Source organism: Adiantum capillus-veneris, chromosome 25, assembly GCF_014529385.1.
Source record: "Adiantum capillus-veneris isolate H3 chromosome 25, ASM1452938v2, whole genome shotgun sequence".
In the NCBI taxonomy this organism is placed as follows: domain Eukaryota; kingdom Viridiplantae; phylum Streptophyta; class Polypodiopsida; order Polypodiales; family Pteridaceae; genus Adiantum; species Adiantum capillus-veneris.
The window spans coordinates 64,293,564-64,309,487 of record NC_140955.1 but is presented as its reverse complement, the minus strand read 5'-3'; the positions used below and the strand labels follow the sequence as shown (position 1 = coordinate 64,309,487).

Here is a 15,924-nt window from a genome sequence, read left to right as displayed (position 1 = left end):
CGGGCAGCTCTCAAGACAGTCTTCTACGACACTTCAGATGAGATGCTTAGAGAGAAGGATGTGGGGGAGTTGGGGCTTGACAGACGCTCACATCACAGAGAGCAGTGTGACATAAAAACGCGTTTCATGCGGATGAAACCCCGAAACCCCGAAACCTATGAAACGTTTTGCCGAAACGCATGAAACGGACATGCATTTTTTATGAAACGTTTAAAATTGGGGTTTTTTTCCATTTTTTTGAGATCTAGCTCCAGTTAATAGATGATTGTGGTACCTAAAACTTATGGTTTGTGACATTGAATTAAGTTTGAACTTTGTTCAATAGAAGTACTTTGCTAAATGAATCAATGATGCATCAGTTATGATTCATGAAACTAGTGGCTGTGTTTTAACTTTCATCAATACTGAACATATCTTTGATCGTGCTCGCTTGAAGTCGCTTCTAAGCAGTGAGCACGTCTCTCTCTCTCTCTCTCTCTCTCTCTCTCTCTCTCTCTCTCTCTCTCTCTCTCTCTCTCTCTCGTGGACATTAAAGTCTAGAGTCATGTGTGCTACATTGTATACATATTTATCATATTTTATTAATATATAATTTAATGTCCTTTATGAAACCTGTTTCATGTTTTTGACGCTATGAAACGAAACGTTTCAAAACCTCGAAACCCCGAAACGACCGAAACCACGAAACGTTTCATGTCACACTGATAGAGAGCAGACGAAGTATGGGAGATACCTTACAGAGATGACGACTACACATGGATTAGCCATACTTAACGACTTACAACGATTTCTTGGAGCAGCCGGCTTCACATGTTTTCCCCACAGACATAGGGCCAGTACAGTGGACTATGTTATGACACAGCCGAGCTTTATTCCTTACATTCAAGATTTCACAGTGGGAGCAAGGCCAGGGGGCGTAGCAGTAGATCATGCTCTCTTGACACTATCTGTTTCATTCCAGTATAGTACAGCCCAGACATCAGGAGGCAGGTAACACACTCGTTATACATTCACACCACACACTGATTCTGTTTATACAGAGGAGATTTGATACTGTCTATGGGAAGGCACAACTGATACAGGCCTCTCAGTGGAGGAGTGCATCACTTTACTGACTGAGACATTGCATGGTGCTGCATCAGTGGCATACCCACACACCCAGCCGGGCAGGAGACCACATTCTGGGAGCATGCCCTAGAATAGTTGGTATGATGAGCAGTGCAAAGAGATGAGAGCCCAACTTCAGAGGGATCTTCTTTTAGGAGTCATCACTTACAGACAGTCTCGGATTGCTTCCCGGCGCCTTGTGCGACTGAAGAAGCGAGCTTACTTGGCCCAGATAGAACGAGAATTACATCAGATGTTCTTGAGTAGGGATTCAGGAGAGGCATGGCGACTCTTTCATGAGCACTCCCTCCCCCAGTGATTACTTCACCTGATGTGTGGGGCCAGTATGCGACATCATTACATACGATTCCTCGACAGGAACCCCTTCCAGACCCTACATAGCCATGCCCAGCTACGAGCACCTTTTGTACCACTGGGATGGTACAGAGGGCCATTGACAGGATGAGGACCGGGAGAAAATATGATCATGACGGTCTAGTAGCGGAACACTTTATACATGCTAGGGATATGCTGATGGAGTATGCATGCTAAGGGAAGGACTAATGCAAGTGGCTCTTCCAAGTCCAATGTGGGGTCCTCAAGCAAAATGAGGAAGGTTTCGCAAAGGGGTTTGGTTTTTTATGTTGCGGATGTTTCTACATGGAAAGTAAGGAGCCCTTACTTTTTGCATATGGTGAAAGCGATTGGAAAAGCAGGTCCTTTGTATGCTGCCCCCTCTTACCATGCTTTGCGCACCACAGAATTGAATGAGGAGATCAAATGCATAAAGACTGAGATCATGGGTGTGCGCGAGAAGTGGAAAAGAAATGGATGCTTTATTGTGTGTGATGGATGGTCAGATACTAGGGGCAGGCCTATCATTAACTTTCTTGCATGCTCTATTCATGGGTCAGTGTTTTTGAAAGCTGTAGACAATCTGGGGAAACAAAGACATCGGAATTCATTTTAAGCATGTCAAACAGGTTATCAAAGAGGTTGGCCCAACAAATGTTGTAGAAGTATGCATAGGCAATGCAACCATTTGTGTTGGTGTTGGGGAGATGATTGAAAGGGAGTGGAAACATATTTCTTTTACCAGATGTGCTTGCCATTTCTTAGACATTCTCTTTGAGGACATTGGCAAGATTGCTTGGGTTGCAAAAGTGCTTGAGGATGCAACAAAGATTGTTACATTTGTGACAAGAAAGTCTACTGTGTTGGCATTGTTTCAACAACTTAGCAAGGACTTGGTGAAGCCGTCACCACTCGATTTTCATACTACTTTATTATGTTGGCCAATCTTGTGGATGAGAGATGCATGCAAGGTATGCACAAGCTTATGATTGATGACAAATTTGTGAAGATGAAGAGATCCAAGACTGAAAAGGTTATTGAGGTCTCGAACATTGTGTTTAATGCATCCTTTTGGCAAGAGGTCAGGCTGATTTTGAAAATTTGTGCTCCCATTGAGAAAATTCTCCGTTTGACTGATAGGAAAGGAGCCACCATGGGGCTTATGTACAAGCTTACGGATTGCATGGTAGAGCAAATTGAAAACATGCAAGGCATTGATGCTGCAAAGATCAGAGAGATTAGGGATCTATGCATTGAAATATGGAATATGATGCACACACCATTACATGCTGTTGGATACATGTTGCATCCTGTATGGTGAGTACGAGGGCAAGAAAGTGATGGCGAAGTGCATGAAGGATGGATGACATTCTTGGACAGGTACACCAAGAGTGATTTGACCTTGCAAGATACCCTAATTGATGAGTTTGACATTTATAAAGCTGAAAGCAAGTCATTTGCCCATCCAATTGCAAAAGATCAAAACAGGATCCAAGAGGGGGTGAAATGGTGGGAAGCTTTTGGGGCTTGCACACCTGCTTTGCAATTGCTTCAAGGGTGCCTTCTGAAGGGACGTGTGCCTCTCCATGTGAGACAAATTGGAGCACCTTCTCTCTCATTCATACCAAGAAAAGAAATAGGCTACTCCCATCTCATACAGAGAAGATTGTGTACATGAACTTGAGGCTCATATTCAAAATCAAAGAGCGTGGCTACAAGAGAATGGAGGTCACATTGGAAATACTCAATAAGGAAAAAGATGAGGACCGCTTGCTTGCTTGCAAGAGATTCAGGCGGCTATTGCAGAGAGTAATACAGATGCGATAGAGCCTATTTCCATTGCTAGTACCAATCATATTGGGACATCATGCTCAGTTGGTGGTGATGAGGACGAGAATGAGGACAAGGACAAGGATGATGGTGATGATCATGGTGGTGATGACGGGTCGCCTATGACGATGAGGATGTGAGCTATAGTGAGCGTTGGAACCATAGTTAATTGGAACGGGAACGCGGAACGGGAACGGGAACGGGAGGGTCCAGAACGGGACGGGAACGAGGAGGAGGAGAGGGGGGACGGAACGGGAACGGGGCTAGAACGGTCGACTAAAGTAAGACTTGAACTACCTCCATTCAACTTAGTCCCAAATAAACTCTTAAACAACCCAAAAATTGTTCCCAAATCTGCCCTCAAACAGCACCAAATATGTTCCTCAAACAATCCCAAATCTGCCCCCAAAAGCCTACTTTTACCCGTTTCGCCCCGCATTTCGCCGTTCCGCCTCGTGTTTGTAGCGCGGATAACGTGTCGTGCTCTCTACAGTGGGTGGTCCTCAGTGCAATGTGCGTGACAATCTCACTCAAACAGATTGAATCTCCCTCAAATAGATGAACAGAAAGGAAACAATAGACGTCAACAGAGCTCTCAAAGACACAGCAGCAGACCAGAACATATGACTCGACTATCTCAAAGACTGATACAGACTCTGGCGTGGCAGCACACTCAGCTCCAGCCCAGGACTCTCAGGTACAATGGGGGTGTCGAGGCTCAGATGTGCCGGGATGGTGCAGACGTGCTCTGTGTAAAAACCCACTCTAGACGACTACTACGTACAAAGATAATGCCACTGGCCCAGAACGACTACTCATATGTACAGTCATCAAGAGCCACCAACGGCTCATAAAGAATATCATCTAAGTCTATCCCCACTGGGTGGCGGTGATGACCTGGCCACGATGTCCACTAGACCACCCTGCCACGTGTCTGCCCAAGTGTGAACCGACCAAACCAAAGACCAACTGACCAAAGCCCAACTGTAAACTACTGTCATATGAAAGTGAAAGTGACACTGTAGCAGGCTACAGGTTGCCCGCCACAAGTCCGCTGCCCGTCCCGGAAAGCGGAACTGATGACTTGAAATATCGGCGATCTACTGTTGGTGGTCGGATGATGGAGGAGGAGGTGGAGGAGGCTGATAGTAAGTTGGGTAAGGAGATGAAGGCCAAGTGTATGGTGAGGGGTAGTGGCCATGAGGAGGGTACATCGGGTATGGAGCAACAGGCTGCGTCATGTGAGACGGTTGCGGTTGAGTAGGTGAAGCTGGTGGAAACCTAGGAAACAGTTGCGCAGGCTGTGAGGGTGGAACAAGTTGTTGGAATCTCGGGAAGCCGTAGAAGTGCCGAGGATAGGATGGAGACTGGGAGGGGGAGGCCATAGAGGGACCCTGAAATTGTGATGAGACCGATCCTGTTGGTTTAGACTCCATTTTGGTAGGATTTGCTTTCTCTGCTGTTTGGGAATCCCCCGAGTGTGCTTTGGAAACGTCCGTCTGTGTCGGTACCTGTGGTGCCATAGCAGGAACTTGCTGAGAAACCGGGGTCGTAGTTGTAGCTGTAGCTGGAACTGCCTGTGAAATGGCTACAGCTTGGTATTTTGCACAAGGACATAGAGTATGTACCACCGGAGAGAGGTCCTGAACTGCTGCGGTCATATCATTTGCCTCTTTTAACTGTTTTTGCTGAGTGTGGACAATATGTTTGAGGTCCACTACCTTTTGAGTTAAGATTCTTATACGATCTTGAGCTGTAGCAATGAAATTGTCCCTATCCATCGCTCGTTGAAGATGCGTTTGCACTTTCCTTGTCATACCGTCGTAGCAAGAGCGATGCATACCGTTGGTACCTTGCAATGAGAGGGCTGCATTGATAATCGTCGAAATGGCTCTTCTGTCTGCCTCTAAAAGTCTGTCGGCCTGAGGCGCAAAAGTCTCATACATGTCATGCTTGTCAGATGTAGGCGCCCCAGAGCTAGATGTCCCTGCAGTATCCTTTAGTGCCCCAACAGTAAGAGTAGTACGTAGTGCTGGCGACACAACTGGAGGTTGTGTATCAGTGACTGCAACACTACTCACAAGAGGTGGTGTGAAAGTGGAGGTGGCCACAGAAATAGACATACGCACTGCTGGTGTTGTAGTATGGACGTCCGAGATTTTGACCTGCGATTCTGAGAAAGGTAGTGTTGCCAGCTGCTCAGATGAATCTTTTTGTACCTTTGCCCTCTTGCGCAAGATGCCTTTCCCTTTGGCCATTTTGGAACGTTCTTGCTCTTTTGGATCATCTTGAAGGGTGAGAACTGCTTTTGCATCCGTCTTTTGTTGCATAATCTGCACTACCCAATACATAATAGGCGCTGCATAGCAATTGAACCTTTCCGCTTTGCCTTTACATTGAGTCCGAAAACGCTTTGCCCTGTCCTGTAGCGCTTTAAACAGCAAATTGTGAAATGGGTATGGCAGGCAGTGGTAGAGACAAAAAAGAGCATCGCATATTGCTGGAGAACCTAGAGAAGATGGAACCCCTGTTCTTTCAAGTGCTCGTAGTAAAAAATAATACTGTAACACTGAATACAGTTGCTGACTCCTGTGATAGTCTGGATGTGAGTCCAGCAAAAGTTCCTGACAAGCATTTGCCGTTTCTTCTGGTGAAAGATTCGAGAAGGTTTTTGTTGCGGGCAGAGGTGTCAGCACAGTCAATATTCCCATAGCCTGTCCGTTATCCTCCGTTGTAAGTGCAGTATCATTCAGCTTTGGAAAAGTTAGCAAGAGGGAACATAGCTTGGCAGTAGAGATATTGGTAGACAAATCGGTATGAGCCAAATTTTGAAGACCCAAGTGTATCAGTTGTTGTTGAGAGAACACCTCCTTGAGTGTTGGATTCGGAGCCTGTAGATGATATATCATTATTAAAGGTACCTTGGAGAGGGCACCAGAAGGGCGAGGCACCTGGAGAGTGGTGACTCTGTCAGCAGTGGCTGACTGTGGTGATTCTTCCTCTGAAATCTGCTCTTAACTAGGAGTATAGTCTGATTTACTGTCAAAACTATCCCCAGATGCAGAGGACTCTTCCTCTGATTGCAGATGCTTTTCCCTATTTCGAGTACGAACCATCTTACTAAACTGTGCGAGGACTTCCAGTGAGAAATTTGAGTAAGTAGTGTTGAGGAGCTTCGGAGGAACGGAGGCACTTGTAGCTGGGCTGGGAACTGTGAAGACTCTTGGCGCTTCTGACATGAAGAAGTGAAGTGAAGATTGAATGACTTTTAAATTTAAGCTAAAGTAGCCTTTCAGTATTTTTAAAAGTTGTTTTTTTATGTTTTTTGCTTTTGCGCAAGGCAGGGGTAGGGCCAGGGCGAGGAAAAAGGCGGCCCAGGGCGAAGAATAGGCATGGGCTAGGGCGATGGAAAAGGGAAGGGCGAGGGGCGAAGGATAGGGCAGGGGCTAGGGCGAGGGAAAATGGAAGGGCGAGGGGTTAGGGTGGGAGAGGACGGGGCTAGGGCGAGGGAAAAGGCGAGGGTGGGAGAGGACGAGGGGATGGGCTAGGGCGAGGGCGAGGGGGTGGGAGGGTTTAGGCTAGGGCGAGAGGGTGAGGGGGAAAGGGCGAGGGGCGAGGGCGAGAGGATGAGGGGGGGCGAGGGCGAGGGGGTGAGGGGGCGAGGGCGAGGGGATGGGCTAGGGCGAGGGGGTGGGAGGGTTTAGGCGAGGACGAGGGGGTTAGGGGATGGGAGGGTTAGGACTAGGGCAAGCGCGGAAAAGGGCTAGGGTTAGGGGCGAGGGGGCTTGCAATTATGTATAAATTTAGGGCTTACCCACTTAGCTCAGCTGTAGAAGTTGTGGAGTTTCTCTTCAGTAGCAAACTGAGCACCACCAAAGGCGCCTTCAATTGGCAACTGCCACCACACACCGTATTTATGGAGGAGATGTGAAAGTTAGGCGAGGGAAAGGGAAGGATTATGGCGAGGCTAGGGTCTAGGGAGGCTAGGGGAGTTGGTTGAGAGGTTAGACAAGCAGAAAGAATCAGCAATTCCAGATAAAACGCAGATAAAATGCGAAGTATCATCCTACATAAATACCCCACTCCAAGCATTTATGGCTTTATGCATCTCCAAGAACTGAGTTTGACTTGAGAGTAAAATCTATGAGCTTAACAGAGTCTACAGAAGGAGAGCTGCCTAAGGAGAGGGTCTAAGAGAGAGAAGATAAAACAGGACACTAAGATGTGGAAGATAGTGATTCCGAAGCTATTTAAAGGTTCAGGAGTCTGCAAAGCTCAACACTTGCTTTGATTGTCGCACGGTTAGACCCTTGAGCGTCTTCTCAAGCATGACAGCACTTGATCCGAGATCCATTGACTAAAGGTAGAGAAACTCCTTCGAGAGTGGCTAATTGTACAGCGCCGTGGGGTAGAATCTCCATCACCTTATATGGTCCTTGCCATGCTGGGACCAACTTCTTTGCTTTTTTCAAAAACTTGGCTTGATACAGTAGCACCAGTGCTCCTTGCGTTATTTGCGGCTTCCTGAGATGGCGATCATGCCAGGCTTTACGACGAAGCTGCTCTGCTTCTAGAGCCAGTGAAGCCAAACCTCGGCTTTCCTCCAAAAGGAAAAGACGAGAGATTGATGCCGACCCCAAATTTCCATTGACACGAAGATTCCCCACTCGCGGGGATCCTGAGTTGAATTCAAAAGGTGCTATCGCTTCCAACCCGAAAGCCAATTGAAATGGGGTGTGATTGGTTGTGGCTTTGAAAGAAGTTCGATATGCCCAAAGTGTATCGTGGATAGCTTGAGCCCAAGTCGAGGGATGAAGATGACATGCTTTCCGCAGGAGTGCTATCAGAACCTTATTAGTGCTCTTTGCCTACCCGTTTTCTCTAGGGTAATAGGAACAAGATTTTCTGTGAAAAATCTTGTAGTTGGCCAGCAAGGTAGAAATTGTTTCATTCACAAAGTGACTACCCCTGTCATTGGTGATTTCCAAGGGACATCCAAACCTGCACAAAATATTTTCATAGAGAAACTTGGCTACTGTAGTGCCAATGCAATCCATTGTTGCAAGTACCTCTGCCCACTTTGTTGCATAGTCGGTAGCCACCAAGAGATACTTCCGATTGCCGGGTTGGGCAGAGGGAGTAATTGGGCCTACAAAATCTATGCCCCATCTCTCAAAGGGTTGCCATGCCATAGAGACCTGCAGAGGACGGTTTGACTGTTTACTTGGTTTAGGGCCACAGCGCTGACATACATCACATACCTTTACATAGGCAATTGCATCGCGGAAAATATAGGGCCACCATAAGCCACATTGGAGAATCTTTTGTGCAGTAATATGGCCAGGGTAATGGACACCAGTGGGACCACTATGGGCATCTTCTAAAATATACTCGACTTCATGAGGGGAGACACACCGCCGTAGAACACCATGCTACCCTGATTTGTATAGCTCGCCCCCAATGAGAGTGAAAGGCCTAGACTTCAGCAACAGGCGTCTCTTCTGCAGGGGAGAAGCATTCTCTGGGTAGAGGCCACTAGAAAGCAGATGCAAAACATCTCCGTACCATTCCGGTGTGGTATCCACCTTAAAGAGACTGCTATCAAGAAAGTCGTCAGCAACCCCTGTTGCTTCTTCACCAGTGTGAACGCGAGAAAGGTGGTCGGCAAGGACATGATGTTTGCCGGACCTGAGTACCACTTCGAAATCGAACTCTTGAAATAAGAGTAGCCATCGCCATACTCTACCTGCAACCTACGGCTTGTTGAGCAGATATCGCAAGGCATGGTGATCAGTAATAACTGTGAAGTGGACCCCTAATAAGTAGTGCCAAAATTTTTGCAGAGCATACACAATAGCTAAACCTTCCCTTTCTGTGGTGCTATAGTTGCACTCTGCCTTGGTGAGTTAGCGACTTGCATAGTGAACAGGGCGATCCAGGTTATACTCCTTACTAGGTTGAGTCAGCACCGCATCCACAGCCAGTTGACTGGCATCTGTATGCACATGAAAGGTGAGAGACCAATCGGGAGCTACTAAGATAGGTGCTTCAGTGAGTCGTTTTTAAAGGTATGCAAAAGCTTCAGCCTCTGCCTTTGACCATTGAAAGGGAACATCATCACTGGTTAGGCTGGTCAGGGATTGAGCCACCCGTGCATATATACGTATAAACCTACGATGATACCCTGTGTGGCCTACAAAGCTTTGTACCCCTTTTGGGTTGATGGGAGGTGGTAACTTTAAGATTGCCACAATCTTCTCTAGGTCAGGCGCTAAACCTTTAGCAGACACCACATGGCCTAGAAGTGTGCCTTCAGTAACCAAAAAATGACATTTGTTAGGATTTAGCTTTAGGCGTGCCTCTCTGCACATGAGGAAGACAGCAGAGAGCTGAGCGAGGTATTCCTCTAGGTTTTCCACTGTGGTTGAACATTGAGCACCTGAGAAGGTCGAAAAATCGTCCATGAAGATGCGAAGATGATCCGTAAGCAGAGGACAAAAGATGAGATATACCGCCCTATTGAAAGAAGGTGGGGCATTTTTCAACCCAAAAGACATTCGAGTGTATATAAAAGTACCCCAGGGAGTCACATTTCAGCTGATCACTTGGATGGATGCCCAACTGATTGTATCCACTAAACCCATCCATGAAACTGTACAATACATGCCCTGCTACATCTTTGAGCACACGCTCAGTGAAAGGTGTTGGGAAACAACTTGGGATAGTTACCTTATTCAGAGCACGATAATCGACGCACACACGGATTTTATTGGATTGCTTCTTAGGCGCTATCACCATGGGTGATAACCACTCAGAGTGCTCCACAGGTACTATGATCCCTACCTCTTGCATTTTTTCTAACTCTGCCTTGACCGCCTCAGCATACTTCGGGTTGAGCTTGTAAGCTCGGCCTCTTACAGGCTTAGCCCCTTCAACCAGAGGTATAGTGTGGACACCCAATTCTGGTGGAATCCCCTCTAAATCCTTGTAGGACCAAGCAAAAACATCTTTAAAAGAGTGGATGAAAGAGACTACCTGATTGAGTAATGCGGGATGCTCCCATAACCAAGCTGCTAACAGTACGTGCTGAGGGTTGTCAGGATCTCCCAGGTTGACTTCTCTGACCGGGTCTGGGGGTGTAGCTGGAGAGGGTGCTTCTGAAGATGAGAGGTGAGCTGCCTCTTGGAGCTTCAAGACATCATGTGCAGGTGTTTGATCGATTGGAAACTCTACATACTCTTCCTGTAACCATCCCTGTGGGAGCTCCTCGAAGGGTAAATCTTCAGATACAGACGACATGACAGAGTGCTTTTGAAGGGGGTCCGACTTGGGAGATGCTCCAGGAAGGGGGAAATCTTTGGTGAGTGCATGCAGAGGAGATTTTTTCCCCCTTCAGTGATGTGTTATAGGTTCCTCAAGACCGAGGGCTTCCATCGGCGGGTCATTCGACGCATGAGAATTTGGGGCTGACACACTTACTTCTTCGACTATTGTACTGTCTGCTGTAGGACTTTGGACAGTGTCCTCCTGAGGATTTTGAGAAGAGAGTGTTACTGGCGGCACAGGTAAGTTTTGAGTAGAGACCATGTAGCATGGCATCGAAGTGGTAGCTTCCAACCACTGTAGCAGGTCCTCGTCAGACCCGTCAGGTGGGATGGGCTGCTCAGGGTCGGGGTTGGACTGTACTGTCAATGAGCTGTGCTGAGCCACTGGATCCATCCCTCCTTCAAGCCGGATTGGTTGCATTTGGGAGCCGGGAGTGTGTATCCACATGGAGTCGTTTCCCCAATCATGAAGTGCCTTAGTATGTCGCAACCATGGTCTACCAATCAGCGAGGGAAATCCTCCCTCCACCTGAGGAAGACTGACCACCACAAAATCCAAGCGAAATGTGAAGTCTTGTACCTTCAAAGGCACCTTCTCTACTATGCCCACAGGATAGACTGTCCTCTGGTCTGCCAATGTAACTGTGAACGGAGCAGGGCGAGTAGGCTGCAGACCTAAGGCTGACATGGTAAATTCAGGCATCAGATTGATTCCAGACCTACCATCCACTATGACGCCTGAGAATGACTACCCAAGAATAGATACAGTAAGACGTGGACTTTTATAGTCGGTGAGGGGAGCAGCTGGATATGAAATCATGTAGGACTCCAGGGGCTGCATAGGTAGGTGCCCGCCACTAGGCCCTGTACCAGGATACAAAGATTGAATTATTGAGAGGGTGTCACTTCTAAGAGTTGCATCTAGCCGAAGCATCTCATAAAGAGATACTTGCTGAAAGGTGTTCTTCAAAATTGCTTCCGCAGTAGGCCTAGCTTCTACAACCTCGGCCTCCTCGGAAACTTTGACTTATTGTAAGTCAGCTATTGCTGCCAGGAAGGCTCCATCAATGTCCGAAAGCATAGAGATTGGCCTATTCTTTGCACCATTTACGGGTGCGACATTTTGAACAGGTTGCTGAAGTGTTGGACCTGATGGTCCAGTTGGCAAACTTAAACCCAGGGCTGCTCTTTGTGCTCGAGTGAGCACCCTAGTAGGCTCTGCTGCTTGTTGTGGCTGAACTGTATGTGTAGCAGGTGCTGGCTGAGGGGAGGTGTTCACTGTGATTAGATTGATTTTCGGGAATGTAAACTCTTGTTGATTTTGATTTGGGCCTGAAGATGAGGATGCCCTTTGTTTGGGACAATCTTTACTGTAGTGATCCTTAGACTCCGGACAATGTCTGCAAGGAGGAGACCCTTCAGGTAAAGGACACTTACTTTGGTAATGCCCATATTCACCGCATCTGTAGCATAGGATTTGCCGATTTGACGGACGAAACGGGGGACGAGGTGGTCGCTGCTCTTGTTGTTGCACGGTGCTGGAGGCTGAGGTGTAGAAACTTTGGGGAACTGAGGGAGTACTGGCATGATAAAAACTGTGGGGTGCAAAGTTGTTGTGCATACCTTGCTGCATAGGGAGTGTTGTCAGCAGAGGAGGCAACGGGTTTTGATGGCCGTAGGGTGAGACCATGTTGGATGCAGGTGCTAGCCCTTGTTGGAGAGAAGGACCTAGATTATGTTGTATTTGCCGCAATCCTTTGATATAGTAACAATCCTTATCTTCGTGACCAGATTTTTCGCAGAAGTGGCAATAAGCCCGAAGGGGACAGTCCTGTGGAGGATGTCCAGGAGAGCGACAAGAGCTGCACCATACCATAGCTTTGGTCTCCTGCTGAGACCGAAGCTCTTCTAGTTCTCTTTTGATATGATCGAAAGCCTCCAGGAGCGATGGTTTCTCTTGTCTCAGAGAGATTGATTTCTCTTCTTGGAGGGCTCGTTGTAGTTTGAGGGCTTCGGGTTCCCTGCGCAAGGAAGTCAAAGGATCAATAGGACTTCCTTCGGAGAACAAAGAGGGAGTATCTATGTGAGGAGAGTTGTTGAACAGCTTCCTAGCCCCCTCTATTCTAGTAGCAGCTGCGATGAATTCCTCCAGAGTGGCGTCAGGTCAGAGGCTCTCCCGGAGTTTTTGCTGAGAGGTTTTTGGCAGGGCCTTCTCCACCCACTTCTTAACCATGAATTCACCGGGTTGCTGCGGAAGCTTGGCAACCAGAGACTTGGTTTTGGTCATAAGCTCCGCAAAAGTCTCCTCTGGTTGGAGCACCATGTTGGCCAACTCATCCAACACTTTCTCTTGGTAGTCGCCCAACCTGAAAGCTGCACAGAACTGTTGTCTTAAGTCTGCCCAAGTTGCAAAATGATTCTCTGCAAACTGGCTGTACCATTTGTCTGCTAAGCCGTCCAGGGTGGAAGGAAAAAGTACCAGATAAGCATCTTCCCTGTTAAGACCACGTCCTCTACAGAGAGATACGAACCTCCGTGCATGGTCGTCCTCATCTTCCGAGGAGAGTCCTTTGAAGGTGGGGAACTTGATGTTTACCTTGGCCAACACGCTAGCCAACGCCTCCATGGCCCCTTGTAGTAGAATAGGAGAGAGCTTTACTGAAGAAGGTGATCTGGAAGATGTGGAACCTGATGAAGGAATGGGAGATGAAGGAATGGGGGATGGCGTATGTGGAGGTAAGGTTGATGAGGTTAATGGACTTCTACTAGATACCACCGGGCGTCTTCTGTGATAGTGCTTCAGAGGACTCAGTAGTGCGCTTTGACGCTCAACTGACCGCCTTGTATGTGTCATGCAGTGAACAGTGAAGAGCAAAGGTCTAACACAGAACAGGTGAGGATATGACTAGGCCACCTGGTCCAGGACCAGTGACTAGACCACGTAGCAGGACGAGGAGGGCTGGACCAGGGCGAGGACGAGACCAGGATCCAAGACCAAGGACTAGGGCGAGGACTAGGACCAGGACCACGACCTGGACCAAGGCGAAAGAGGACCAGACCAGACTTGCAGACTATCTACACAGTGTAAGCAAGTGTGCAGAGCAAGGTAACAACCGATTAGCTTCACTATTCTATCCCCACAAGAGTGAGACTTCCTTTGAGGTCCCACTCTGATCGCCAAAATGAGAGTACCTGTAGCGCGGATAACGTGTCGTGCTCTCTACAGTGGGCGGTCCTCAGTGCAATGTGCGTGACAATCTCACTCAAACAGACTGAATCTCCCTCAAACAGATGAACAAAAAGGAAACAATAGACGTCAACAGAGCTCTCAAAGACACAGCAGCAGACCAGAACATATGACTCGACTATCTCAAAGACTGATACAGACTCTGGCGTGGAAGCACACTCAGCTCTAGCCCAAGACTCTCAGGTACAATGGGGGTGTCGAGGCTCAGATGTGCCGGGATGGTGCAGACGTGCTCTATGTAAAAACCCACTCTAGACGACTACTACGTACAAAGATAATGCCACTGGCCCAGAACGACTACTCATATGTACAGTCATCAAGAGCCACCAACGGCTCACAAAGAATATCATCTAAGTCTATCCCCACTGGGCGGCGGTGATGACCTGGCCACGATGTCCACTAGACCACCCTGCCACGTGTCTGCACAAGTGTGAACCGACCAGACCAAAGACCAACTGACCAAAGCCCAATTGTAAACTACTGTCATATGAAAGTGAAAGTGACACTGTAGTAGGCTACAGTGTTCCACCCGTTCCAGAACACCGTTCCGGTTACATCCCGTTCCGGAACGGCGTTCCGTTCCCGACTCCGTTTCGGCAACAGGACTCGTCCGGAATGCCGTTGCGGAACGTTTGGACTGTGTTCCGCCCGTTCCCTATTATAGTGGTTGGAGCTCACTACACTTGGGACGCCTGCTTATGGTGTTGGACCTCTACTTATGGTGTTGACTCTACAATTTGGATTCTAGCCTCTAGTCTCTACTTATGTTTTGGATTCACGAGACTACACTCCTGAATGTTTTTTAGCTTACTTCTGCAATACTGACTCCTTTCTGTTTGGAGGTTACTTCATTGTTTTGAGCCTTGAGGCTCCATCTCTCCACGTTTTGTTCTTTGTCTACATGCCTGATTGACTAATGCTCATTGACTGATTGGTGTATAGTGTGCAGATTGAGCAACAAGCTAATCTCTAAATTCTAATTTCTAAAGTTTTTATGGTTTTGTGTTTGTGTATAAAGTTTTAAACATGGTGTAGTATGTAGGCTTTTAGGCATCCTATGTGGTAGGCTATCTGACGTGTGGAATTTCGAGTAGTTTGACCCGTACTTACTCCCTACTTCCGTACCCATGTGTGTCCGACGTGTGATTGACATATGGAAAACTATGCTGATAGCCAGCCCAGATCTCCAAGGCCATATACAACGACGCATCCCAACAGAAGAGACATCACCGTCACAAGAAGACTTTGCACCAAAATTAGGGAAAGAGATAGCCTCTAGCCATCATTGGCGATGATCAACAAGGCTATGAAATTCTTCAACTGCCGAGCAGAAGCAATAAATGGTGCAAATCTGAAGGTGAGCTACAAACTCCCTAACACACCCACCACCAACCCACACCCACCAAACCTAAGTCAACCATCAAACAAGAGAAAAAACAAAAGAGAACAAGCAGTAAACAGGCAGAACAGACATACACACACGCACACACCTCATCCACAAGTAGTCATGCAGAACGCAGTCACCCCAAGCACATGCAGATCCACAAGCACAAGCATCACACACAGTATGGCGCATACAAGCAAGTAGCTAAACATAGAGAAACCATGAGAAACAAAGAAAATTATCAACGTAAGAACAACAAACAAAACGAAAGGAAAGAAACTCTTGCAGGCAACATAGGTGACATAAGAGGGGAACAGATATCTACTGAAGGCGGCTAGATATAGCACTTGTGGTTCTATAAACCTTAAGCGACCACCGTAGCTAAAATAAGGATGGTTGCTTAAGGTGAGGAGCAATTCGTCACAATGGAAAATCAATCCACTACGTCTAGGGCCCACCACATGGATCTCTCTCTCTCTCTCTCTCTCTCTCTCTCTCTCTCTCTCTCTCTCTCTCTCTCTCTCTCTCTCTCTCTCTCTCTCTCTCTCTCTCTCTCTCTATGATCTCGCGGCTCATTAGAGCCAAGGCATGAGTACCACGGGCCATTATCCGAGCAGAGCTGGCGGCCCCCCCACTAGTGGTAGAGGCGCTCACCAGATCAGTCTCCTTCATAAACC

At 47.6% G+C, this 15,924-nt stretch overlaps 2 protein-coding genes across 6 annotated transcripts in view; both read right to left on the bottom strand.

The window, feature by feature from the left end:
- MSH5 (MUTS-homolog 5) overlaps positions 1-15,924 on the bottom strand; it is a 246,404-nt gene that overhangs the window by 12,967 nt on the left and 217,513 nt on the right. The gene's annotated exons all lie outside the window — the stretch shown is intronic.
- LOC147425003 (uncharacterized) lies at positions 3,060-6,312 on the bottom strand. Its single transcript, XM_086499442.1, has one exon. The coding sequence runs from the start codon at positions 6,198-6,200 to the stop codon at positions 4,392-4,394; it is 1,809 nt and encodes a 602-aa protein (XP_086355568.1). The 5' UTR covers positions 6,201-6,312; the 3' UTR covers positions 3,060-4,391.

What these genes read in the sequence shown, in the direction of transcription:
- LOC147425003 (XM_086499442.1), bottom strand. Translation starts at nt 6,200, where the DNA reads ATGATATATCATCTACAGGCTCCGAATCCAACACTCAAGGAGGTGTTC.